At 44.5% G+C, this 27,099-nt stretch overlaps 5 protein-coding genes across 5 annotated transcripts in view; all 5 read left to right on the forward strand.

Moving 5' to 3' along the window:
* Pmar_PMAR014438 (electron transfer flavoprotein-ubiquinone oxidoreductase, putative) overlaps positions 1-5,445 on the forward strand; it is a gene marked incomplete at both ends in the record, with an annotated part of 5,589 nt that extends 144 nt beyond the window's left edge. The window contains 12 exons of the mRNA XM_002778822.1: positions 1-125; positions 843-1,006; positions 1,455-1,601; positions 1,970-2,106; positions 2,377-2,464; positions 2,514-2,592; positions 2,641-2,720; positions 3,075-3,163; positions 3,803-3,843; positions 3,986-4,161; positions 4,817-4,929; positions 5,248-5,445. Of these exons, the coding sequence (XP_002778868.1) occupies positions 1-125; positions 843-1,006; positions 1,455-1,601; positions 1,970-2,106; positions 2,377-2,464; positions 2,514-2,592; positions 2,641-2,720; positions 3,075-3,163; positions 3,803-3,843; positions 3,986-4,161; positions 4,817-4,929; positions 5,248-5,445 (1,437 nt within the window). The remainder of the gene's footprint in view (positions 126-842; positions 1,007-1,454; positions 1,602-1,969; positions 2,107-2,376; positions 2,465-2,513; positions 2,593-2,640; positions 2,721-3,074; positions 3,164-3,802; positions 3,844-3,985; positions 4,162-4,816; positions 4,930-5,247) is intronic.
* A 1,532-nt stretch (positions 5,446-6,977) lies between these two features.
* On the forward strand, positions 6,978-8,631 carry Pmar_PMAR014439 (conserved hypothetical protein; the record flags this gene model as incomplete). The annotated part of the gene is made up of 4 exons (XM_002778823.1): positions 6,978-7,061; positions 7,618-7,690; positions 8,248-8,342; positions 8,620-8,631. The coding sequence occupies 4 exons, from the start codon at positions 6,978-6,980 to the stop codon at positions 8,629-8,631; spliced, it is 264 nt and encodes an 87-aa protein (XP_002778869.1).
* A 2,257-nt stretch (positions 8,632-10,888) lies between these two features.
* Pmar_PMAR014440 (Cell cycle control protein cwf16, putative) lies at positions 10,889-13,940 on the forward strand (the record flags this gene model as incomplete). Its single annotated transcript, XM_002778824.1, has 10 exons — positions 10,889-10,991; positions 11,478-11,574; positions 11,623-11,699; positions 11,740-11,806; positions 12,018-12,088; positions 12,135-12,231; positions 13,017-13,192; positions 13,450-13,583; positions 13,634-13,763; positions 13,849-13,940. The coding sequence occupies 10 exons, from the start codon at positions 10,889-10,891 to the stop codon at positions 13,938-13,940; spliced, it is 1,044 nt and encodes a 347-aa protein (XP_002778870.1).
* Positions 13,941-17,618: 3,678 nt separating this feature from the next.
* Pmar_PMAR014441 (conserved hypothetical protein) lies at positions 17,619-24,157 on the forward strand (the record flags this gene model as incomplete). The annotated part of the gene is made up of 7 exons (XM_002778825.1): positions 17,619-18,422; positions 18,574-18,680; positions 20,005-20,704; positions 20,798-22,703; positions 23,667-23,689; positions 23,756-23,880; positions 24,037-24,157. 7 exons carry the CDS (start codon positions 17,619-17,621, stop codon positions 24,155-24,157), a joined length of 3,786 nt encoding a protein of 1,261 aa, XP_002778871.1.
* Positions 24,158-25,012: 855 nt separating this feature from the next.
* Positions 25,013-25,278, forward strand: Pmar_PMAR014442 (hypothetical protein; the record flags this gene model as incomplete). The annotated part of the gene is made up of 2 exons (XM_002778826.1): positions 25,013-25,112; positions 25,169-25,278. The coding sequence occupies 2 exons, from the start codon at positions 25,013-25,015 to the stop codon at positions 25,276-25,278; spliced, it is 210 nt and encodes a 69-aa protein (XP_002778872.1).
* Between the last annotated feature and the right edge of the window lie 1,821 nt (positions 25,279-27,099).

A 27,099-nucleotide genomic window follows, 5' to 3' on the forward strand; every position in this document is an offset into this window, starting at 1 on the left:
TCGGTATGCGTGTTGGAAAAAGGCTCTGAAATTGGCGCTCACATTTTATCTGGAAATGTATTTCAACCAACAGCACTGGATGAACTCCTTCCGGATTGGCGACAAGTAAGCAGTGTGGGGGGAGAGTATGCGGATGGTCTACTAGTGAGAAAATTTTGGAAAAATTACTGTTGCTGTTTTTGTACACTTCTACCCGAATTCGTGTATAAATTTCTATTGTTAGTGAGGAAAATCCCTAGTGGAAAAATATGCATATGGTCAACTACGTGTGTTGGTGACAATATGAAAATTCTGGGAGGGAATTTTGTGAAAGTTTTTGTTGGTTTCTGTACACTTGTACCCGAATTCGTGGGTAAACTTTTATAAATTTTGAGCTTAGCTGAGGAGAGCGAACAAATATTCATACTCCAACACTGGAGTTTCGCCCGTTTTACGTGAAGTGGAGTTATACTCCATGTGAAAAATGTGATATTCGCGATATGAAGTGAATTGAAAATACAGCGGACAAAGCATCTCATATTAGGTGGAAAACTTCACGTGTTTCACGCGTTATTCACTGCTCACAGGCGTTTTTCGAAATATGTTTTTCACCAGTGTTTATTTTTCATATCATAAAAACGAATCACCCGTGATATGAAAAAATAAATGTTTTTATTTTATTTGACGATTTCTTTCACATAATGGAGATTCACACGTTTTATATGAAGTGGCGTAAAACTCCGTAAAAAACGCGATATTCGCGCCTTGCAATAGTCGTGTAATATGTTTTTCACTAGTGTTTTTCATATCACAGGTGAAACTCCACTAGTGTAAAAAGCGTGTTTTTTCCAGGAGAAACCCAGTTGGTCACAAACGCCAGTTTCTCGAGATGATTTTGTATACCTCCCCACGGCTAAATATGCAATAAAATCACCGTATTTGCCCTCTGCGATGAGCAATGCTGGAAATTATATTATTTCACTCGGCGATATGTGCCGTTGGTTGGGAGAAAAGGCTGAGGAATCTGGTAGGCTGTGTGGGGAGGGGGATATGCATATGGTCGGTGATGACAATATGGTGACAAGGTGGTGAAAAAGTGGTGGAATATGGTATGGAATATGTATATGGTGAAAAGGCGTTGATGACAATGTGGGAATTGTGAGGAAATTTTGGTATTGCAATTTGTAATGTGGTAGAAATGAAGTTGATCATTTTTCACTATTAGAGTCGGACCACACACTGTTATGCAGCGCTTGTTCGAGTATTTCTCTACGACGGCACCACTTGAGATGCATATCGTCCGAAAAAACTGCAAATAATTATCAATTATTATAATATTAGTTAATTATTAATTAGTAAATTATTAATATAGTGATATATTATCACTACTTTTCGTGACGTGATGTGAAAATGGCCGAAAAAGTCCGTCCCGGGAATTGAACCCGATCCTGAGCTCGCGTAGTATTCCTTTTTAGGCGTTGAAATCTATCCTGGATTTGCTGTTTCGGAAGACATCATTGTTGATAATAAAGGGCGAATGGTAGCGGTGAAGATCCGCGACCAAGGCGTGGCAAAAGATGGTCATCAAAAAGCTAACTATGAACAGGGGGTTAAAATATACGGTGAGGTTGGATGGGAAGCAGAGCTTAAAAGTTTATCTGAGGATTTCGGAATATGATATATAGCATACATATATTATTGGAGTTTCATAACCCGTTTTATGCGAAGTGGCGTAGTAATACTCTGTGAAAAACTAGGCGATATTCGCGGTGATATGCAGTATATATTTCACTAGTGTTGGTTTTCATATCACTAGGGTGGTGAAACTCCAGTGTCATGTCGTGTGTTAGCAAGAGTAAGTGAATGGAAATTGCTAGAAAAATGCCTGTACCGGGAATCGAACCAGCGATCGTTGCAAGCACGAATAAAATAGAGTATTGCTGGGAATCTCTCTGGGAATATTAGGTTATAGTTTTTCTCTTTTTTCTAGGTAAACAGATCATCCTTGCTGAAGGTGCTAGGGGCTCCTTATCGTTGGAGGTGGCTAAACGGTATAACCTTAACGCGGGGAGATGCCCTTCTAAATTCAGTCTTGGTGTAAAAGAAGTATGGAAGGTCAGCCCTGAGGTAGTTTTTTGATAATTGGAGTTTAACAACAACCTGTTTTACGTGAAGTGATGTAAAACTAGGCGATATTCGCGGTGATATGCAGTAGTCGTGGAATATATTTTTCACTGGTTTTTTTTCATATCACTAGGGTGGTGAACCTCATTCGAAAAAATGAACGACTTTGTTGTTCATTGGAGTTTCACAACAATCCGTTCAACGTGAAGTGGCGTAGTAATACTAAGGAAAGCTGGCATATACACTGCGTTGTTGAAAAAAAATTTTTGTCAGGTCAGCGATCCAGGCCATGTGACACACACCGTTGGCTTCCCTATGGACTACATGTCGTATGGGGGCGGATTCATATATCATATGAATGGTGACACGGCGGTGACACTGGCTCTATTTTTGAAAATATATTTTCTTAGACAATCTGGTTCATCTGGGATACGTAACGGGTCTTGGATATACTAATACTAATATGTCGCCATATATGGAGTTGCAAAAGTAGTGGTATTAGGTGATTGGGAAATAGTGTCACGTGCCACGAAATAGGTATAAAACTCATGATATGCTGAGACACCTGTTAGAAGGGGGCAAATGTGTTGGATATGGAGCAAGAGTTATTAATACTGGTAACGTGGGGAAGTGACGTAATACTCTGTGATAAACTAAGCGATATGCACCAGTGGTTGGTGATGTTCTTCAAATCACTAGGGTGGTGAAACTCCGAGAACTCAATCTGGTTTTTTAAGATGGAGTTTATTTATAAATATCAGCAATAGTAGTTATGTTTTACGCCCCGTTTTACGTGAAGTGGCGTAAAAACTCGGTGAAAAACGAGGCGATATTCGCGGTGATATGCATTAGTCGTGAAATATGTTTTTCATCAGTGTTTTTCATATCACTAGGGTGAAACTTCACTACATATTTAGTTCTATATCGTAGTTATGAATATTAGCGTGAGTTGTAATTGGAGTGGTATGCAGGTGGTTATCAAGCACTACCTTCGGTGGCCTTCCCCGGTGGTATGTTGGTTGGTGATGCTGCGGGCTTCCTTAACGTTCTCAAGATTAAGGTAATATAGGGCGATCTTATTGTTGTTCATTGCATGTGTGTCTATGATGAGGATATGAACACTATATAGGTAGACTATGCAACTATAATATAATAAGAATTTTGTTCGGTATGGTAGTGTAGTATACAGATAGATAGGTGGAGTATACTAGATGAAGTACTATCATGTAGTATGCTTTATATAGTCTGCGAATGATAGTTTGAAGTGATATACTGCTCTATACTTTATTGCATGTGTGTCTATGATAAAGGATATGAACACTATATAGGTAGCCTATGCGACTATGCTAGTGGTCGCGAATAGCTATGAATATTTGTTAGAAAAACTCGTTCATACTGTATGTAGTTGTTGAATAAAACTATCATTTGAAGAGATGTAGATGTAAAGAAAGTCTATTGCGGCATTGCTGAGACATGAGAATCTTCCTTCGCAGAGTGACGATCTGATAGGAAAAGATTGAAATTGCTGCTACCTTTTATTTGAGGTTATTGGTGATATTGTCGGTGGATGATTTATGATATGCAGCTGGATTGGTACCAATTTAATAATAACGAAATTGAAAGAATTTTTGGTCAATTTTTTTGGAAAATTTCTGTGATGTGTGCGAAAATTGGAAAGTTAATTTTGTTTTTATTTCAGGGGACGCATACTGCGATGAAGACGGGGATGCTGGCTGCAGAGTCGGCTGTTGCTGACATTAGTGATGGAGCAAAACCTGGTCATGTGTCGTCTAGATATGAACATGCGATGAAGGACAGTTGGGTGTATAAAGAGCTATATGTAATATAGTTCTTGCCAATTTGATGATATGCAAGTTTTTAGAGTGTACGTAATATTCATCCAGCGTTTAAGACGGGCTTGTTCTCGGGGCTGGGGTATGGCGCTTTCTGGTTGCTCAGTAAAGGGAGAGAGCCATGGACGTTCAAGTAGTAGTAGTAGTAGTAAAAGTAGTAGTAGTAGTAGTAGTAGTAGTAGTAGTAGTAGTAGTAGTAGTAGTAGTAGTAGTAGTAGTAGTAGTAGTTGATATAGTTGCTTCGCTCCGCTGCATTTTTATTATAGTGGTATAAGGATGATGCTGCTAGAACGCGTAAGAGAAGAAATGCAAAGCTATAGACTATCCTAAGCTGATGGTAGTGGGGAGGAATTGTGGTATCTCGCAGAGTGAAAATTTGAAGGAAATTGACTGTCGTGGAAAAGTGCAAAAGTGGAATTACACCAATGAAAAAGATGATGGTAATTGTCCATTAACCTCTAAACGAATGGACAAGTCTGTCGTAAGTTAAAGTGCATGACTGACTGAGTTATGTTGGATGTAGTAGTGTGGAGGAATATTGAAAATTGTGTGGAAATCTGGGGAGATTCTCATTGATTCGTTGAGTGTGGTCGAATTAGTGTGAAAACTGACGACCTGAGCTGAGGAAGGTGAACATGTATTAATACTCCAACACTAGAAGCTCGCACATGAGGAAATTGATGAAGTAGACTGTATTAGAGTTTCACCACCCTAGTGATATGAAAAACACTAGTGAAAAATGTATCTCGCGACTACTGCATATCACCGCGAATATCGCCTAGTTTTTCACGGAGTTTTGCACCACTTCGCGTAAAACGGGTTGTTGTGAAACTCGATTGAGTAATAATGGTTGCTTGTAGGTAAACTGACATTCGACTTGACAGACCAGCTGCCGTTGACAGGGGTGGACCACGAGGCTGATCAACCTTCCCATTTGAAGATCAAACCTGGAATGGAAAAGTTTCCGAAAGAGGTAGTAGTAGCGAGGTGTAAATTCGGGTTACAATTAGTAAGGAAATATATATATTATAGTATTATATTATATAGTATAATATATAGTATTGTTATGTCCATTTTTGTGCGATCGCCTCAAGATATGTAATGTGAGGTACTACTCAGGAACCGTCTTGGTTCTTCATTGAAGTTTCATAACAGTCCGTTTTACGTGAAGTGGCGTCGTAAAACTCGGTGAAAAACTAGGCGATATTCGTGGTGATATGCAGTAGTCGTGAAATGTGTTTTTCACTAGTGTTTTACATATCACTAGGGTGGCCGTGGAACTCTATTGTAGGTTTCCTTTGCCCAATACGACGGTCCCGAGCAAAGATTCTGCCCAGCTAAAGTGTATGAATACGACGATGAAGGGAAGCTCACCATCCATGCACAGAATTGTATTCACTGTAAAACTTGCAGTATCAAAACGCCTGGGCATTTCATACAGTGGACTGTCCCAGAAGGAGGTGGAGGACCGCAGTATGGCAGTATGTAAATCGCGCGCGCCCAGATGATCGATTGTTTGGCATCTGCCTTGTTTACAGGCATTCGCTGTTGTTTTTTGTTGTTGAGAGTTGAGTAATTTTTCTATCCGATATGTTTGTTCGAGGGTGACTGACCCGAGAATTGAACCTGGGTTGGTTGGTGGATAGTCGACTGTGCTAACCGTTTCGCTGAATATGACTGTATGGATGCTGTGAGTTATAGTGATGGGTTAGTGAGGAAGTACCATATAGAGAAAGTATCATGAATTTGGGTGGGGGATTATAAATTATTGGTTCGATTCGGCGTCTGGTTTTATGTAGTTGAGTGTTGCTGATAAATTGTTGTTTTATTTAATTGATAAAAATTGAATTCGAATTGATAATTTGTTTGGGTAGGCAACAAGGACGGAGTTGCTATGAGTTGTAACTGTGGGCTTTCGAAGATTTGAAGGTCTGATCTCCGCGTGTTCTCTTGATTAGGTCGCCTCTTATCACTGCAGAAATACAATTTATTAATAATTTATAAACTCATTATAGCTACAGTAAATATTCATCTATATTTTTAATACTGAAGTTTCATCCTAGTGATATGAAAAACACTAGTGAAAAACATACTTAACGACTACTGCATATCACGCGTTTTTCACCGAGTTTTACGACGCCACTTCACGTAAAACGGGTGAAACTCCATTGTAAAACTATAGGCGCTTTTATTCGTATTATTCTCTATTATTTTACATCTAGCAACGTCTCTGGTGGGCAAGTCGGGAATTCACCCTGATGCCTACTGGAGGGGGGTCCATGTGGCCCTTAGTTGCTACGAGATTACTCCTAGGGGGAGTCTAGAAAATATGCGGAAATTCAGCGAGTATTCGTCTATGGATGGTTTTAGCATATCATTATTAATTTCTGTTAATGGTTATACATTATATCGAAGGGTTGTACCAGGGGATGTCGGTGAAGGCTGATGAAATGAAGGAGAAGCTTGCTGCTAATTGTTCTTTCTGTCGGGGTGTAAGTCTGCAGCATCAGAAAATTCTGATGGGAAATTATTGTTGGTTTCTGTACACTTCTACCCGAATTCATATATAAACGCCTATTATTAGCTCTGGAAACTTGTGAGCTCAGCTGAGAAGGCATACATTCGTACTCCAACACTGCTGTTTGGGACTGCTGCAGTGAATACCAATACTGCGTCCGATCGATCAATTCTCTTTTAACGACAATGTCCACGCATATCCTTCGGAAGAGCGTTGCTCGTATCTCCAGCGGAAAATATTAATTTTGATCGTGTCGCGAATTAACCGAAACTGTTCTGCACCATTACGGTGAGGAAGCCCTCCGAAAACGCCCTCACCGGGAATGGAACTAGCGACTGTTAAAAACAGTCCAAATTTCATTTCTTCGTCTCTTTGTACAATCTACACGACTCAAGGTGTTATTTCAGGATGTACTCTCCTTCTTGAGACCATCCTCTTCCTCAACAGCCGAGTCGAGTGTCACTAACAAAGTTGGGGGGTGGTATAGGGATGCCGCGGGGGGCATGAGGCATTCGCCTGTTACCTTTACTGAGAAGGAAGTGGCTGTGGTGAATGATAACGGAGGCGATTGTTATACGTGCAGGATGGTGAGGTCTTCGGGTTTGCAGAGTGCGTGGAAATGTGGTATGTGAAAAATTGTGTTATTTTATGAGAATCGATCTGAAACGACTTATATCGCATGAACAATGGAGTTTAACGTGAAGTGGCGTAGTAATACTCCATGTGAATTACAGGAAGTATATGTTTCCGCGACCGAGTGTTTTACACGAAGTGAATTGTGAAATATATTTTCCACTAGTGTTTCTCATATCACTAGGGTGGTGAATCTCAATTGAAAAAACGAACGACTTTGTTGTTCATTGGAGTTTCACAACAACCCGCTTAACGTGAAGTGGCGTAGTAATACTCCATGTGAATTACAGGAAGTATACCGATAACACGACGAGTGTTTTCCACGAAGTAAAATATGTTTTTCACTAGTGTTTCTTATATGACTAGGGTGAAACTCCATTATATAAACATTGCTATGAACATGTATTGAGTTACTTTTCGAGATTATGATACCGACAAGTTGTTCCGTAATAGAAAACACATATTTTTTACATTTGCATATTATCAAAATATTCGTTGTTGCCCTTCCAGGTTGGATTTGTGACCTTCACCGCGGCATCGGCCTATTGTTTAGCAGAGGCGAAGAGGAGTGTCGGCGCTGGACGTAAGCATGATGGAAAATGTTTGTGGAATTGTTGGTGTTAATCATTGGAAATTTGACGGAAAAAATGCGAATTTATTTCACGGCTTTTTGGTTGGAATGTGAGGAAATACTATCAATGGAGTTTCACAACAACCCGTTTTACGCGAAGTGGCGTCGTAAAACTCGGTGAAAAACTAGGCGCTATTTGCGGCATGTAGTAGTCGTGAAATATGTTTCTGCCTAGTGTTTTTCATATCACTAGGGTGGCGAAACTCCAATGTATTGCTATGAAGTTTTAATAGATATATGCACTGGAGAAAAGTGATGCCGTTGGGGTTCGTTCCGGGGGTTTCCTGAGGCCTCACGAGGTTTCGAAATTCTCAGTGTGAGCAGTGTGGGAAATACGCACATGATCGACTTCGCGTATTGTTGATAGCCAAGAAATTTCGAGGAGTGTTTCCGTGCATTTGTACTCAACATTTTGTGAGGCATGAAATTAATTATAAAATTTCTGAAGGAAAAAAACTTATATATTCCAGTGGGAGAATGTCAAATTTTTATGAGGAGTTTCTCTGCAGGTCGGGTATTTCGTGGTCTCAGCGGCTTGTTTGCTGCACTCGCTTTGGTGCGTGGTTTCACTCCAGCACGGCCTGTTGATATTTCAACACTAAATGTAGTGGATAGAGTATCACCAACAGCGGTGACGTCCCCACTCGCTGAGAAGGTTGCTGAAGATTAATACGATGCAGTCTGTATTGATCGATTTTGAGTTGAAGTGGGTTGATCACGGTAGTGGGAAAATGAGCACATTGTCAATAGCATATGTAGGTGAGAAAATAAATGAAATTTTTTATCGAAAAACTGCGCATTTGTAATACCTAGTAAGCTCAGGTGAGGAAGGAGAGAACAATTCCCCCCAACACTGCGTGGGAATATTTGTTTATTTGTAGTATGATTTTTAAATGTAGTGGTCGAAGCATCGCTTCTCGTCTTATCCATACAAATTCTACTAAACGAGTGGCCAGTCGGAATCTGCTGATGGAAATTAGTGGGTGTCAGGAAGTGGAAATGTTAGGAAGAATACTTCACGAAAAAACAGCATTTTTTGAGCACATACATTGGATCACCGCACTGCGAAGATTCGCTCAGTTGAATCCTGGTAGTCTTATACCGGACAGTCGGCTCACTTTGAAGGTTTGCCTATCCCTACCAGTGAGGGTGTTGGATTTCCGATCAGCCGCAAATCTCATCTGGGCCTTGGGAACGCTGGGATCATCTCGGGAAGTAGCGCAGCCTTTTATAAATCACTCGGTGCGGCTGATTCGGTTGTCTGCGAGCTCCCTAGATCTGCAGCGCGTGGCGGCTCTGCTGGTTGGAGTGGCCCGGGGGAAATTTGAGAGGGGGTGTCTTATGGACGCCCTCGAGGATCGTCTGTGCGTCGTGGATGACACTTGGAACGGTCGCGATGTTAGTCTTTGTCTTTGGGCACTGGGGAGGTTCTCATATGAGGGGAAGCTGGTCGACTTGTTCGCGGAGTGGGTCTCCGGGGTCGGGCCTTCTGGTATGAATGAACAAGATTGGAGTATATGTTTATTCAATTTGGGTAGACTTGGCCGCTTTGACCTCGCCTTGGTCCCGAGAGCGAGTGGACTGATGAACGACTCGAGGAATATAGCAACACTGTTATGGTCGGCTGGGCAGGCTACGGGGGGTGGGGGAATTTTGTGGCGCGCGGTCAAGGAACACTATGAAGTTTTATCGGAGAGGCTGTTACCTGCGGATATCCCTCAAGTGATGTGGGCGATCGCTAGAGTTGACGGGCCGGAGGCTTTGGGAGGGCTCGCCTTGAAACTTGCGGAGAAATTGAGAAGTAGTGGTTGGGTACCAACGAACCGTTTAGAAGTGAATAGTGTTGCGTACGGATTGCACTGGACGAGGGTGATGAATCTCGAGCTTTATCGATGGCTGCATACGTTGATGATTCAACACCTAGTTAGGATGCCACTTCGGGAAGTTCACTGTGGTGTGGTACGAAAAATTCCAAATGAGGTTGTTGATAATGCGACAGAGCCACTGGTGGTATATAGCGATCTTGGGGGAGTCAGTATTGTATATAAACCTAATGCGTGGACCACTGAAATGACACAGAGCTTCTTGGGAGAATCTTTGGTACTCGCGCACAGAATAGATTTCGGGACGTCCGGGCCGCTGATGGGAACGGTCTCGGGAGGGGAGGAGGCGGTATTGGCGTTGCAACAGCAGGCTGGCTTGGTGGTGAAGAAATACTGGTGTTTGGTAGAGGGAATTCTGATGGAAAAAAAGGGAAATGTGGAGGCCCGAATTGAAAATTTGGAAACTTGGTGTGTAGTTTCAGAAGATGGAAAACCTGCAGTAACTGAGTATTTGGTGAGAAGGGAGTTCGAGGAGGCCGGAGTGTCTCTGGTGGAGTGTCGCTTACTGAGTGGTAGAAAGCATCAAATTCGAGTGCATATGGCGTCCATGGGCCATCCTCTTGTGGGAGATCCGTGGTATAATTCGGAAAGTAAAATCGAGGATTTTGGGATAGGAAGAATTTTTCTGCATTGTCACACACTGGAGTGGTATGATCTGTATAGTGCCCGCCATCGATACGGTGTAGAGGTGCCGCTGCCGAGGGACCTTCGAGAAGTGTTGGATAGGATTGAGGACAGTGGGTGATGATACTAATGTTTCTGCTTGGTTATTGCTTGTGTTAAAGCTGTCGGTGACGACGATGTTGAGGATTATTTTAGTCGCGTGGTTAATCTATAAGAATATTTCATACCATAATTATCACGAATCATGTTGTCATTGTTATGATAATGGGTTTGGGGGACTCCTCATTCGCTGTCACTACAGTGGCAAATCGCGATAGGTAGCGTCATCGACTACTGGTAAATCGTCAGAGTTCTTCCCAAACGGCGGCTATACCCTAATACTGTCAACTACGCCTGGTTCGAAGGGCGCCGCAGCCGCTCTAGAAGAGGAATTATGTTGTCGCGAGTGATGTTATAACTGTTGGCAGTATATGATACTGTACTATATAATTATCGCAGTGTTGTTATGATAGCATAAACTTGAATTAATATTAGAAGTACTTCCAAGTTCTTTACAGAGAAATTTACGTGAGCCGGTGGGGAGGAACTTGACCTTAGTTAATTTTCGAATTGGCAGAGAGCAGAGAGGTGTCCTATCGACAAGATGACGGAGCGTAAGGTGATGAATAAGTATTACCCACCCGACTTCGACCCGTCGAAGCTGTTGCCTATGAGGATGGTCAAGAAGCCTAGGGTTGAGCAACGAGGTAGTAGTAGTAGTAGTAGTAGTAGTAGTAGTAGTAGTAGTAGTAGTAGTAGTAGTAGTAGTAGTAGTAGTAGTAATAGTACTTATACTAGTAGTAGTACTAATACTAGTAGTAGTACTAATACCAGTAGTAGTACTAATACTAGTAGTAAATGTGAAGTAGTCAACTACATATGTTGGTGACAGTAGAGAAATTTTGGGATCTTCTTATTGGTTTCTGTATATTTTTATCCCGAATCGTGTGTGAACTTTTATAATTAGTGGGGGAACTCGTGAACTCAGCTGAGGAAAGCGGACATATATTCCAGCATTATGACAATGTGGGAAAATATGCACGTGGTCAACTTCATGTGTTGATGACAATATGAAAAATCTGAGAATATCGCAGAGAAATACCGTATGTAAGTTCCCATCATGTTGTGAGGAATGTCCTTCCTGAGCTCTGCCGAAGAAAGCAAGCATATATTCCAGCACTGAGTGTGAACAGGTCCGAAGTGCATGAACATCCGAATGATGCTGCCGTTCTCGATGTGTTGTAGTCACTGTGGAGAGTATCTGTATATCGCCACCAAGTTCAATAGCAGGCAAGCGGAAGGTCTCCGGTTCGATCCCTTCAGACTCCGTTTCTATAGGTGCCAGAAGTTGCCAGAGAAGAGTTCATTGGGGCTCAACGTGTACCGATTTTACGGTAAATGCAAACATTGTTTAGGTAAGTGAATCCTCGAATTCTGTTTGGGACGTTGTGTTAGGCGAATTCTCATTCCGCACTGACCCTGAGCATTCTGACTATGTCTTGGAAACCGGCGGGACGAGAACGTGAGTATTACTTTTATCATTGGCGCCCACTGGTGCTGTCCGATGCGGTGTTGGAATATACATGAGCTCTCATAAGCTGATCTCAGAAGTTTATATAAGAATTATATTACGACCGCCACATGCAGTTGATCGTGTGCGTATTTTCTCCAGCCACAGTGGTCGAATGAATATTCCATGATAAGTGGCGAAGGGTATTTAAGCGACTTGTCAGATATGAGGGATTCAAGGATGCCGATTTCGCAGAAGCGGAAGTGTCCCATCGTAAAACTGGAGAGGAAAATGGTATGGGAATCATTGGGGCGATGGGTTGTTGTTGATGTTGTTGTAGAATCGGAAACGAAAGCAATGGAGAATAGGATATATGATACTGCAGAGGAGATGCGACGTTTAGATGAGTTGGATGAGCTGAAGGCTGTGAATCGGAGGTAGGGTGATGGGGAATGTACTCGGAGCGTTAATGACGATAATAATATTAATACGACTTCCACTGAAAATACAGTATCATCAGGGAGAGTCGTCAGTATACTTATCGATGTGGGCAATTCCGAAGTTAATGCTTCGCGATGCAGTGCGTGTCACTTTGATATGCAAATGCGAAGAATGTGTGTTTTGTATTCCGGAACAATTTCTCGCAATCGTAGTCTCGAAAGATTACTTATAGCGCATCTCATATTCAAAGCAACGTATGCATTGTCTGTGCCATATCGCTCCAGATCGATTCTCATTAATCTTGAGAAGTATTACACGTGTTTTACATCTGCATATCACATTAATACGCATGTCGTGCAAAGCTTACACATGTCCTCTGTCACGGACAACATCCGATCCGGGAGGTTTTGGACCGACATTGTAGTAGTTGGTGAAGCATCGATGATGATTAGCTACACCATTGAACCCAATACTGTTCGGAAAATCAAGAAATAAGTTACATTGAAATTTCCGTAGTCTAGTTTTTCCATTGATGAATGGAAAACGATAAAAACAATCATATAGTGAACTCGTAGGGCTTCTGATGTAGCCGTCAGGGCCTTACCATACATATTAACACAGGAGGAAAGAACCCAAGGGAGCGACCGAATTCTGGCAGGAGCGTGTGCTCCTATCTGAACTGATCGTGTTGGAGTGTATAGTGATTGCAAGAATTTTCCGTGCGACCCCCCTGAGAAACAGCTCGAAGGGGTTGGGGATTGGGAAATTTTTTTGATGTCAGGCAAGCTCAGCGTGATCAGTTGATCTCATCGGCGTTGGATAAGCTGTTTGATGGAGACGTTTCTGGAGGTAGCAGTTCGTTAGTGATGAAGGGTGAGAAGAAGGAAGAAGGAAGCGGTGGTGATGGTGTGAAGAAGGAAGGGGAGGATGAACAAGAGGAAAAACTTAATGATGGAGGTCAGCTCAACTAGGAACTCAAGATGTGTTATTTCGTGTATCTATGAAGTATTCCTAGTAGCTGGAGTATCGTGAATGGTAGTGGTAACTCTACAGTATTTGGATCTCATGCTTATGGTCACGAGATGAGCCAATAGTACAAAGTCTTGTAAGAGCGGTATAGATTCTATATCGAAGAGTTTACTACTAGAGAACTCTCCGTCCCCGATCTTGACAGATGTAATGATGAGTATCAATGAGATAATCTGATTCAGCAGATACAGCAGTAGCAGAGGCTGTGTTCAAGGGTGATTTAGAATGGGAGCGTATCGAAGTGATATCTGATGATGATGAGGAGGGAACCTCCACCGGAGAGAACCGAGCTAAGTCAAGCTCGTCATCAAAGGAAATGGTGAGAATTTCTGAAGCTTCGCTCCGCTCATTATGGCATTTCTGTTTTAGGAACCGCGTCCCCCTCCGGTGCACATTGCTGATGAAGTAGAAGCGGCAGCAGCCAAACGAAAAGCGGCGATGCCTCACATGGTGTTCAAAGCGAAGAAGAAAGCCAAGGCCACATCGACTGCTCCGGAAGGTGAGTCTGAGGTCGTGGGTTCGATTCCAAGGACTGATTATCTGAGGGGATATTTTTATGAGCTGCACGTGTTGTATTCCTTTAGCTCCGCCCTCGGCTGTTACTCTCGGTGCGGCTCTGGGAGGATATGGGTCATCTTCAAGTAGTGACGGCAGCGGTTCTAATGGTGACGATTGATTTCATATAGCGAATAGGAACCGATTAACGTTTCATATCACAGAGCAACAAGCAGTCTTTGTTCCCGTTAATAGTCTCTATAGCCATCCTGCTGCGATCGACAAGGGACAAACGAGATGATCGCCACTCAGCATTGAGACAAATCAACAGTACAAGTTCATGACCCATCGCCTGCGGTTTCAAAATGTGATTGCGAGCAGGAACCTCAATGCTACTTTGAGGGCCTGCAGCTTGTGCAGAGCTAGATGTAGCATGTGATAAGAACTTTATCAGTCGAGGTCATCAATCCAGAAGGGTAACGGTAAAAGGGAGCTTCGCGTTAGGACTGAATGAGATTTCAGCGGAGCTCTGGGGTTTATTTTCGCTGCTGAGCATTTTGCATTCTCGGCTGAGGTAATGGCCGCGGCATTGCGTCAGTTATTCACGGAACTGTCGACGACAGTCTGTCGTCTGAAGCTGCTTCAGCGTCAGCCGTGGAGTACAGTATAGACCGATATACGCGTATAACCTTGCAAAACCTTATCGACACGAAACTGGCGTGGGCCACCTGGGTGCAACCATAACGCGAGGACAGAGAAATGCGTTCTACTAGGGATTCAAGTATGGGACATGGGTAGTAACAAAAGCGAATGGTTCATACAGGTTACTGAGCACCAAGTTGCCAAGCAACACGTAACATATTATACGTTACTACGCATCCGCCAAACACCAACAACTAACAAGCGGAACAAGTCTGGAATGTCCCACAACACATGTATGATACTCGGGTGAGAAATTGATCCACTGAAGATGAGATTGAGGGGTACAGTGATGCTTGCTCGCAGGGGACCAGGAACACCCGATTGCTTCGTTCTCATCCTCACGGCGCGGGACACACTGTGTCCGTTCTGTGCCCGACACAGAACGGGTACTGGAACTTCACTTGCAACTTCGAGTTGGTCTAGGCCGGCTTGTGCTCAGGCCGAGCACAAATCGTGCCGAACAGCTCGGCAAACAGGGCATAATTCCAACGTCAATTATCCGCCGTCTACGGGATGTTCGGCTACTGAGCAGGGAGGCAGGGGTGACGAGAGGTTTAGAGAGCGTAGTTCTTGGTAAGCGGCGGGCATTTTTCGATGAGTTTGAACGAAGCGGAACGAGTGGAAGTCCTATCAACAATGTGCCATCTTCCGCGGAGGAATTCTGCCATCCGTCGACGGAGAAGGCCGTACTTGATCTACCGGCTCGTAGCTCACATTCCTTATTGAAATATGCCCTACTAAAGGCATACGAAACATCGTGATGAAGCAACAACAGCCTCCTTGGCTGCGGTCTCCAGCCTCCTGGTCCAAGAGTCTTGGCTGCGGGACGGTTGACGATGACACGCCCAAGAAGAGATTCAGATGTCCCTCTACCAGCATCACAGGAATACTCAACCACTAGATTTGTATTATGCACCGGGTAAATTGACAAACAGGGTATAGTTTCAATCTCAATCATCAGGCGGCTATGGGATGGTGGGCTACTGAGCAGGTAGGCAGAGGTGATAAGGCCATTATCATAAGAGGTTTGGAGAGCGTAGCTCTTGGCAAGCGGCGGGCATTTGTCAATGGGCTTGAACGACGATGTGAGAGTGGAACCCTTACCCTTATCTGGAGTTGATTCAACACAGTATCATCTTCCGCAAAGCAATTCTGCCATCTGTCGGCAGAGGAGGTTATACCTGATCAACCGGTTCGTATCTCACATTCCGTTTTGAAATATGCGCTACTGGAGGACTTTGAGCTCCACAAGGTCGACCTTTTACGGGAGTTGAGCTCCCACTAGGTTCTATTCAGCCTAGGATGCTCCCGCAAAGGGAAAATAAGCGAGGAAATGGCAAAGTGACAAAAATTGGCAAAATAGGCGTTTCCACCGAAAAAAAATTCTACAGAGAATTTTGACCTCATAGGGCAATGATCGTCTGTAAATTGGGTCTACTGAACTTCTCACACTGCTCGGCCAAAGAGTTTAGCCTCTCCCCCTGCTACGACGTGACTGCCCAATGAAGTTCAGCTTTGTGTTAACGGTCTTAATACCTTTCGTTTTACCTTGAGGAAATGCAAGTGTCCAACTTCGCTAACTTGGCCAGGCCAAGTTTAGTTGATGCTATCAACTTCATGAGTTCTCAGCGCATCTCAATCGTACTAGCCTGCAACTAGTGCGCCAGTGTGGCTAGATGCTGCTTTGCGTTTCGTCTGTGGCTCCTGGTCATTCAGTATTTTTGTTCGCTCAACCTGGTTTTCCCCCAGTGCTTCACTCTTGAGAATCTTGTATGGTGACTTTCATGTCGGGCGCATCTGAAGCTCGGATCTGCTGAGTTCAGATATTCTGTCAAACGGAGCAGACGATCTCAATGTCGACCGTGTGGAGACTCACAGTCGACTTTATCTGTTGTTTTGACTGTCAAGAAGTATGCATGCCATGCACTTCTACGAGAAAATATAAGCATGAAGTGAACGAAGTACATCACTGAGGTACTGATGATCAGCGCATTTGCAGAGTATACATACTCAGTCGAGTTGAGTGAATTCGCAGATGTAGTGCAGTTACTGCGAGCATATAGTGAAGAACATAGAGTCATAAGTTTGCAAGATTCCCTCAATCTTGTGATGGATTTCTTAGGAATCATTCCTAGCAGAATAGAGGTCAGTACCGATTGAACTGGGCTCGGTAACTCGGGTTGCATCCATCATTATATGATAATCTTTTAGGTCAGCAGTGCTGACTCAGCACCTCTTTCGAGCTCGCTTGCAGCTGTTCAATGCACCTTATGCCAAATTCCTGCCGGAACTGCGGCCTTGGAACGTTCGTTCAGCTCTGGGAAATTCGTCACGAAGTAGGATCGATGCATCGTGTTCGTAAATTGCGAAGCGATTCGTTTAGTTATTGACTGTTCCAACTACCAGGTGCCAACCTGACTCAGGTTGGCACCTAGTTCTGGACCTGGCATATTGATCTCAGGTTACCTGAGATCTATATGATTGCTGCTCAGGGTCAACAGACTTCAAGCAGAGACATTCACTGATGTTTACTTACGATACAAGACCCGCAAGAGCTTGGGATTGATAGATTCTGAGTCAAGTGATATGCAGCTCCCTGAACAACCCAATTGATGATGCATTGGTGCATGAATATACTTGTTTAATCAAGACTTGAGTTCTCTTGAGTTGAGTGGTTCTTAGCCACAGTGCTGCAAAATACGTTCGCTTTTTTTATCTGGGTTTAATGGTTCTATCGTGGTGATCAGAACAGATGAAAAGATGCTTCTGAAGATTTTTCATTTTTTGCCGTTTTTTGCTCTTTTTAGCCACTTTTGGCATTTTCCCCCGCTTTTTCCCTCTTCTTCCCCTCTTTTGCCAAGTACCAGGAAATGGCAGGAAAATTTCGCTGGAAAAATTGGCAATGGAAGAATTGTTGCCATTTTTGAGCACCCCGATTCAGCCTAAGCATTGATCATACTCGGTCTGTTCCTAAACGGGTAACTACGAACCGGCTACTTGGTGGTGTCTGTTGCCGATCGTGGAATTGTCCTAATTGCAGCGGCCGGCATTGACACAGTTGAAAGGTAATATAAATACTGATGTGGTGACTATATTCGTAGGTCGGGCTGAGTAGCCATCTGGCTCAAGATCTTAGTTGATTCGTTCATCGTTGCCTATGCCCGTCACCGAAAGTGACATCGCTCGCCTCCAACAACAGATCGCCGAGCTAAGTGCCGTCGTCTCTATGAAACAGGACATGGCCGTTACGAACGACCAAAGCGGCAATCCTGTTGGTGTGAAAGATTGCCTACTGCTCCTGGAGAACAAGATGAAGGGTATGGAGGATAGAGTGAAGATCAGCGTGGCCGATCTGCACACTCTAATTAGTAATAACGAGGAGCGCTTGGATACCATCACTGATAAGCTCAACGACTGTGTCACTAACTTGGACAGGAAAATTGACGCGCAGTCCAACATGATGCAGAGTATGTACAAGCTCCTCGACAACATGGCTAATCAGTCGAACAAACAGCAAGCACCCAACCAGGAGGCGAGACCAACAACCAAGAACCCAAGATCGCCACCGAGAATCATGACCACCAACTCCCATGCTCGCATCGAGAGAAGTGAGCCCAGCTTTGACTACAAGTCCAACTCAAGGGTCGTCATCTTTGGCGTCGCCGAGCCGGATGATTCATCGAACACTCTCAACGGAGCTGATACTGGTAGCAGGCCCACGGTCCGAACTCAGGTGGAAGATGCACTGAAAGCTGCTGGAGTGATCTACGAGGCACCCCACATACGTACCACCAAAAGACTTGGTACATATAACCCAGACAGGAGTGAAACTACAAGGCCGAGGCCTATATGTGTACAATTCTCCTCACCCGACGTCGCTAGCACCTTCTTGCGCGAGAACGGCGGCAAACTGCGATGTCACGGAATTAATATGAAATGGTGGAGGCCGGGTAAGCCGAGAGTAGGTCAATATGAGAGGTTTTCGCCCACTATATCATCGAGAATTGACCATATAGAAGCTCTGTTGAAAAAAGAGTTCGCCCAACGCAGGGTGGCCGGTGGAAGGAAAAATAGATTTTCTTTCTTTCATTTCTTTTTTTTCAGAAAATTAGGCAAGTAAGGAAACTTGCGAAGGAAAGAATGATCCTATTTTTCTGGGCGGCCTTCGGCCGCCTCCTTCGAAGCAAGCTGTTTTACTACAAACTGCCCTACAAATTTTGTAGGGCAGTGCCTTCTGAGGCCGTATGCGGATCCTGATGCTTGCATCACTAGGAGTGATTCACTACCCCTGAGTAAACTCACCCACTGATACCGATGCGTGAGTAAAATGGGGCAGTGATGTTGAGTACGCGAGTCAGATTATATTACGCAGGATAGTATGCAAGATTCAAGATGCTGATTCCTGATCTCTGAGTAACAGTATTGATTCACGATGGTGGATCAAACTCGCGTGATGCAAATCACTATACGTACTCAGAACCTGATGCAGATGGATAATTCCTCGTTAATCACGCCAAATTTACACGTAAAAACGCGCAGTCTGCGCGTTTTTACCCCCGGTAATGGGTCTGCGCGGCGCAGACCCATTACCGGGGGTTTTTCGCCGCGACCCTCATGGGGGATGCTGATTCAAAAGTTTTGAATCAAAACCCCGAGTAACGTCTTGCAATCTTGAACTTTCGTAATTTGGTATGAAATTCGAGAGGTTAGGCTGAATCGGTAAAGTTGGAAAAAGCTTGTACCAGTAATTGAACCCGAGTCGAATTACTCGGATTGTCACGGTGATGCGAGTGTGTAAGATGCTTTAAAAAGGCGGTCGCCTAGAATAGAACCGGCGACCTATCCGTGCATCAGAGTAGGTCGCTGATCGCGATGAGGCCAGAATCGCAGTTCTCGATCATCGAAATGATTTTGACGAAATCCAGACGTCTCCGCGAAAAAATGTACTTTTTGGTCTGCGCACCTTCCGGGCGCGCGCTATCCACAAACGGAAGGAAAAATAGATTTCTATTTTTCCTTCCCTCCGCAGGAAAAATAGGGAGGAATGAAAGAAAGAATGGAAATTTCAGCCACCCTGGCCCAACGAGTACCCCATAGCTCGCATGCCGTATCCAACTCGATTTTTCACAACTAACTATTAGTAGTAACTACGTAGCTATCAGAACCAATGAAGATCATAGTAATGTAGATAGTCCGTTAATGATAGAATCTGCTGGAGCACTGCCTCCCACTCTTTCTAATGTAGCAAAGTCATCCCTGTCACGGGATACGACCTATAGACGTACAATGCGGACTCCGAATCATGAGCCTACAGTATCATTTCGTGTATCACAGCAATACTCTGACATTGAATTGTGTAGTTACGATAAATCGTGTCATTTCTTTCCAAAAAGAAATACAAAAGAAATGAAAAGAGGCCCTAAAGTTTCAAAAGAACATCAAAAGAAAAAACAAAAGAGGGGGGATAGGCCCAACAAAAAAGAATGCACGAAAAACCCCCAAAAACACGCCTCAAATAGTGAGGATGATGATGTATCTCACAGGTTCGATTGTATTAAAGGGAAGAGAGAAACGTTACTAGGGCGTGGATCAACCTTCCGGGTTGGTACTCTCAACGTCCAATCAGCGAGGTCACGGTTCCGGCTCGATAATCTCACTAGAATGATTGAGGGAGATTGCTGTGATATACTGATACTCTGCGAAACTCACTGTATGCTCGTTACCAATATAGCGAGCAAAACAATATTAAATGCAGACAATGATGGTGTCAAGGCGGTGATCTCTCTCAGGGCAAAGAGAAATCAGATTTGCCACAAAGTTATTGGACAGAGGATTATGGTTATGAGATTCTACTCGAGACTCATTCGCGTCACTATCATTGGTGTATACTGGCCAGCGCAGACCTCCTCTCGGTCAAAACAAGAACTCGAAGACTTTGCCGACTCACTGTCCAGTGTAATTAGTGAGGTATCACAGAGGGACTTACTGATTGTCTTGGGAGACTTCAACGCCACCGGATACAACTGGGGATTGCTTTACAATATCACTGAGGGCCACAGCTTATGCGTACCCCAACAAACTAAGTTCCACCATCTTAAAGAAGTGGGAACGTGGACTCCACCCGGAGCGACACGGAGACAAGCCAACCCCATTGACTTAGTCATGGTGAGGAAGCACCAAGTGAATATGATAGAGGAGATGCAAATCATCACCCCGAATTTCATCGAGACTGATCATATGATGGTGACAGCAAGGTTCGGACTTCATGTGAATAAGAAATATCTGGGTAGGAAAGTATCTGCCAGAAGTGGATCACCGATATATAGACCAATACAGGACTCGTCAAATATCACAAAGATGGAGGCAGCGTTGAGAAATGGATTGCGATCACTTGATGAGCGGGTAGACGACTGCGATATTGACCTACTATGGAATGACTTCAAGGAGAGTGTGCGACAAAGCTACGAGTTGGCAAAAGAACGAGAAGTAGACAACCGCTACGGAAGAACACCGGCCAGCGGCCGTGGGAGCAGAAAAGAATTACGAGCAGGGATTCATCAAGCAGTTGAAGAGATCAGGCACACCCCCATGCATGATCACCGATCAATATGGAGTCTTCTCCGTAAAAGATTGGGAGTTAAAGGTAGGAGTGATACCATACTGGGGATCCTACAAGCCGAGGACTTCGCAGCATACATGAGAGAGCTGTACACACCACCAGATTACAACAATCCGAGGGTACCAGCGAGAGAGACAGGGAGACCCGTTGGCTATCGGGATCCCGAGGAGGACCCTCAACCGGCACCGGCACCACCTTCCCCGAACGAGGTCTTCGAGGCTACAGCTAGGTTGAAGAGGGGCAAGGGCCCAGGTATCGATGGGATCAGCGGAGACCTTCTCAAACAAAGCCCAGTTTTGCAGCGATGGATCCATAAGATATGTGAGAAATGTTTCGTGGCAGAAAAGCAGCCAACTGAATGGCTAACGAGTGAAGTGACACTCATCAAGAAGGGCCGGAAAGCGGCAGACACAGTGATGTCCTATCGAACGGTGATGGCACAAGTAGCGGCGGCGAAAATTTACTCAGCGGTTATATTGGGAAGGATCAGAGACCAGTTGGATGAAAGGATTCACCACTCACAATGCGGATTCAGAAAACTTCGGTCTGCAGTTGGAGTCATACATGCCACGCAATTGCTGAGAGATGCATGCATAGCATATAATCGACCCCTCTGCCTACTGATGGCAGACTGGAAGAAGGCATTCGATAAGTTGGATAGGAAGTTCATGACGGACTGTCTACAAGCGGCGGGTATTCACCCAAAATATTTGAGAATAATAGAGCAGAGCTATTCGGATGCAGTGGCATCATTGACAGTTCATAGGAAGACCTGTGAAGTAAAGTTGGGATCAGGAGTTAAGCAGGGCGATATATGGAGCCCCATTATCTTCATAACATCACTGGATATGATATTGAGACGAAGTACAATAACTGCAAAGCGTGGTTTCGTCCTTCTCAGAGAGCATGACTACACCCATCGACACACTCGATTCTCTGAAAGATCGTATAGCTTACAAGAACCTATCGGGTGCCTATGCTTCGCTGATGATATTACGGTCCCAACAAACTCTCAAGAAGAGAGTGACATTGCACTGGATGCGTTAGAAGAGGAGGCTGCCCCAGCAAATCTCAGCTTGGGAATCGGTGAACCGGAATGTAAGACAAGGAGGCTACTTATCAATTGTCAACACGACAGCGAGCACAACAGAGTGGCAGTGGTTACGGAGTATCGGCAACTGGGAGTCTTAATATCTAGTGAAGCTGGATACGCGAAGGCAATACGTGATCGGATTCGAGTCGCGGGGGCCAACCTTCATCGGCTCCACAACATCTGGAAGTCCCACGACATCGGTATTCGAGGTAAGATGGTTGTGATGAGGTCCGTCGTCTTTGCTTCGCTCTTCTATGGATCGGAGACTATGGCCCTTAATAAGGAGGAGACACAAATGTATAAGACGTTCTACAATACATGCTTAAGGAAAGTGATTCGGTTACCTCCGATGACGACGATGTCTTCCAAGGAGCTCTGCGCTCGTACACGTTCAGCAGGATGTTTGAATGAACTCCGTGCGAGAAGATTGAGATGGTATGGACATCTAATGAGATCACCGGATGATAACGTGGCCAAGAGATTATTAGAGTGGAACCCGAGAGTGCACAATGGATTCTCGAGGCGCCCAGGTAGGCCTCGTCAGTCGTGGCTAGAGTTGATCAAACACGACATGATAGAGACAGGCGTTAAAACGAGCACAGCAAGAAATAGAACTTTGTGGGAGCGGAGGATCCGTTTGGGCTGTAACATGCCGCTGAAGCATGATATGGTGTAAAAAAAAGATAAAAAAAAAAGAAAAAAAAGCAAAAAAAAGATAAAAAAAAGAAAAAAAAGATAAAAAAAAAGAAAAAAAAAGATAAAAAAAGGCAAAAAAAAACAAAAAAAAGCGCAAAAAAATACACAATGAAGAGCATGAATGCACGTTCTGCTGTGTAGCAATGGTATCAATGCAACTATTATAGGCGCAAGCCTACTGTATTTTTTTTTCTTCTGCGGTCTGGTCAGCCCTATACTTGACCTCATAAACTCCGTTGCTGCACTAGGTGTAGCTCGGAGTCGCCTAGCCGTACGACGGCTGCGAGCGAGAGAGAGAGAGAGAGAGATCTCAATCGTACTAGTCTGCAACTAGTGCGCCAGTGTGGCTAGATGCTGCTTTGCGTTTCGTCTGTGGCTCCTGGTCATTCAGTATTTTTGTTCGCTCAACCTGGTTTTCCCCCAGTGCTTCACTCTTGAGAATCTTGTATGGTGACTCTCATGTCGGGCGCATCTGAAGCTCGAATCTGCTGAGTTCAGATATTCTGTCAAACGGAGCAGACGATCTCAATGTCGACCGTGTGGAGACTCACAGTCGACTTTATCTGTTGTTTTGACTGTCAAGAAGTATGCATGCCATGCACTTCTACGAGAAAATATAAGCATGAAGTGAACGAAGTACATCACTGAGGTACTGATGATCAGCGCATTTGCAGAGTATACATACTCAGTCGAGTTGAGTGAATTCGCAGATGTAGTGCAGTTACTGCGAGCATATAGTGAAGAACATAGAGTCATAAGTTTGCAAGATTCCCTCAATCTTGTGATGGATTTCTTAGGAATCATTCCTAGCAGAATAGAGGTCAGTACCGATTGAACTGGGCTCGGTAACTCGGGTTGCATCCATCATTATATGATAATCTTTTAGGTCAGTAGTGCTGACTCAGCACCTCTTTCGAGCTCGCTTGCAGCTGTTCAATGCACCTTATGCCAAATTCCTGCCGGAACTGCGGCCTTGGAACGTTCGTTCAGCTCTGGGAAATTCGTCACGAAGTAGGATCGATGCATCGTGTTCGTAAATTGCGAAGCGATTCGTTTAGTTATTGACTGTTCCCACTACCAGGTGCCAACCTGACTCAGGTTGGCACCTAGTTCTGGACCTGGCATATTGATCTCAGGTTACCTGAGATCTATATGATTGCTGCTCAGGGTCAACAGACTTCAAGCAGAGACATTCACTGATGTTTACTTACGATACAAGACCCGCAAGAGCTTGGGATTGATAGATTCTGAGTCAAGTGATATGCAGCTCCCTGAACAACCCAATTGATGATGCATTGGTGCATGAATATACTTGTTTAATCAAGACTTGAGTTCTCTTGAGTTGAGTGGTTCTTAGCCACAGTGCTGCAAAATACGTTCGCTTTTTTTATCTGGGTTTAATGGTTCTATCGTGGTGATCAGAAGTTCTGATTCAGAACAGATGAAAAGATGCTTCTGAAGATTTTTCATTTTTTGCCGTTTTTTGCTCTTTTTAGCCACTTTTGGCATTTTCCCCCGCTTTTTCCCTCTTCTTCCCCTCTTTTGCCAAGTACCAGGAAATGGCAGGAAAATTTCACTGGAAAAATTGGCAATAGAAGAATTGTTGCCATTTTTGAGCACCCCGATTCAGCCTAAGCATTGAGCATACTCGGTCTGTTCCTAAACGAGTAACTACGAACCGGCTACTTGGTGGTGTCTGTTACCGATCGTGGAATTGTCCTAATTGCAGCGGCCGGCATTGACACAGTTGAAAGGTAATATAAATACTGATGTGGTGACTATATTCGTAGGTCGGGATTGTTGCCCGACTGCTGCATCATTACACAAATGATATGCACCGCTAGTCGTATGTTTGGAAGTTCTGCCGCTGCGCTACTAGGGGGGCTTCGATATATAAAAACCGCTTTTTCGTCACATTTCTTGTCTTTCGTCTCTTTTTTATGTTTATCTTACTTGTTAGTCTTCTCATTTAGTGAGTGAAAGCCTTTGTCGCCCCCCCTAAGCGTGCTGTTGAGGGGGCTTCTATTGCTTAGGTGGGCTTCGGTAGGAACAATCTCGCTCGCCCATATTTTTATTCCTCTGTGTTTTGAGTTGCTGAGTCCATTGATGGCTGCTGATGTTTTTCTAAGTATCTGTTGTTCTTATGCCTCATGATCGTCTGACGAGGCAGCAGGCTGAGGAGAAGTATAAAGACCTCATCCTCGCCTGGAAGAGAGGCGAGAATCCGCGGCCCAGCCGATCGGGTATTGGACTATGATAGTCCGACTATCGGGTGGTTTAGTTGTGTATTGTACATTAGGGCGTCTTCCAAAGGAGGTGGAAAAAATCAGGGATGCAATATTCAAAGAAAGAGTGGCGGTTGCGAAACGCAATAATTGGTTCGCGAAGAAGAGCGAAGGTGAGATCTAGAATCCTCGTTGATGGACTGTGTTCTTGTGAGGCATAACTCTGCTACACATTACTAGTTACCAGCAGATTAGCGCTATCCACCAGTCATGCATTCAGATACATCCATCGCTCAGTGCTCAACGACACCATCACCAGAAGCACCATCAACGGTATCAGCACCATCATCAGTTGTCAGAGAACAACCTCCAAAATCTGGTCAACGCCAGCCGTGGCTACATGATCCGCAGACTGTCCAGGACTTAGAAGCGTTAATAGGGCGCCTGTCTGAGATCGACAATAGCCGCCCTGGTCTTTATCATTTCAAATGCCCTACTCCAGAGGAAGCCATGCGCAGTTCAGCTGTAGGGTCCATACCCGACAAGCTACGCGGTCGTGATCTCTGGCTTTGGCATCCCCATGGTGGCCGATGCCCGGTTTGTAACAGTGCTGACATTACCTCGGTCAAGCAGTTGATCCCAGCCAAGGTTGTTTACAGTGATGAAGTCGACGGAGCCTGGCATTCTCGTCTGATATCGACTAGACGGCGATGTGGTAACCCACAGTGTCAGCATTGCTTTAGCAGTCTCAACTATAAGTATATTGATACCTTGCCCGATATCGTCAGTGATGGGATCTTAAGTCGGTTCGTGCTGGGCAAACAGAGCATAATTCCAGTATCAATCATCCGACGGCTACGGGATGGCGGGCTAGTGAGTAGGGAGGCAGAGGTGATAAGGGGTTTGGAGAGCGTAGCTCTTGGTAGGCGACGGGCATTTTTCAATGAGTATAAACGACGATGTGAGAATGGAACCCTAATCTCCACCGTGTCAGCTTCCGCGAGGGAAATCTGCCGTCTATCGGCGGAGGAGGCTATACCTGATCAACCTGCCCGCATCTCACATTTGGTATTGAAATATGCTCTATTGAAGGACTTCGAGCTGCATAAAGCAGATCTTCTACGGGAACTGAGCTCCCATAAAGTTCAATTTAGCCTGAGTATTGATCATACTCGATCTGTACCTAAACGGGTGAGTACGAACCGTAATGGCTATTTGGTGGTATTCGTGGCCGATGGTGGAATGGTTCTGAATGCAGTATCGACAGAGTCGACGAGCATGGCCGAGTTGGCGCCGGCATTGGCGCAGTTGAAAGATAATATCAGCACTGATGTGGTGACGATATTCGTAGATCGGGATTGTTGTCAGACGGTTGGTGACAACAACAGGCGATTGATAGCCAAGGCACTCGATAGGGAGCCGGAGACTATCGAGTTAAAACTAGATGCACTCCACTGCATCTTCAGATTGCTGAGAAACACCGCCGATAATCATCCTCGTCAGAACCGTTTCGCAACTGCACTATCAAAGTGCTTTTTCATCGACAATGAGGCTGATCTTATCGAATTTCGAGCTCAGCGAGCTCGTGCTGGATTACTATCGAAACCTAGCCGATCTGAGATGAGACGGCATGTGCGTCGGGTGATTCCTCAGCCGGTAGAACTACGACGGAGACTCGAAGTCTGTATTCGATCGTTTTGGGAATTGGATTGCGAGGGTGAAGCATCTACTCATCAATCCCAGCGTGAGGAGGTCAGTGGACGACCGTTGCCGGGTTCTGTGGGAGTACCTTTATTCAAAGACAGCTCCTGGCCCACATTCAGGTCGGTATTAGTACATGTGGACAACTACTGTATATCGGATACGTCAACATCGACGGCTTTTGTGAGGGATGCTCAGGGTGGCCTCAGACATGTTAGAGGGAGCTCTCGGAGTGAATGTCGCCATGCATGCATCAAAAAAGATTTCTCCCAAACAAGCCGGATCTCTGGGGTTTTGCATGATT

The sequence above is a fragment of the Perkinsus marinus genome (genome assembly GCF_000006405.1).
Source record: "Perkinsus marinus ATCC 50983 genomic scaffold scf_1104296948090, whole genome shotgun sequence".
In the NCBI taxonomy this organism is placed as follows: domain Eukaryota; phylum Perkinsozoa; order Perkinsida; family Perkinsidae; genus Perkinsus; species Perkinsus marinus.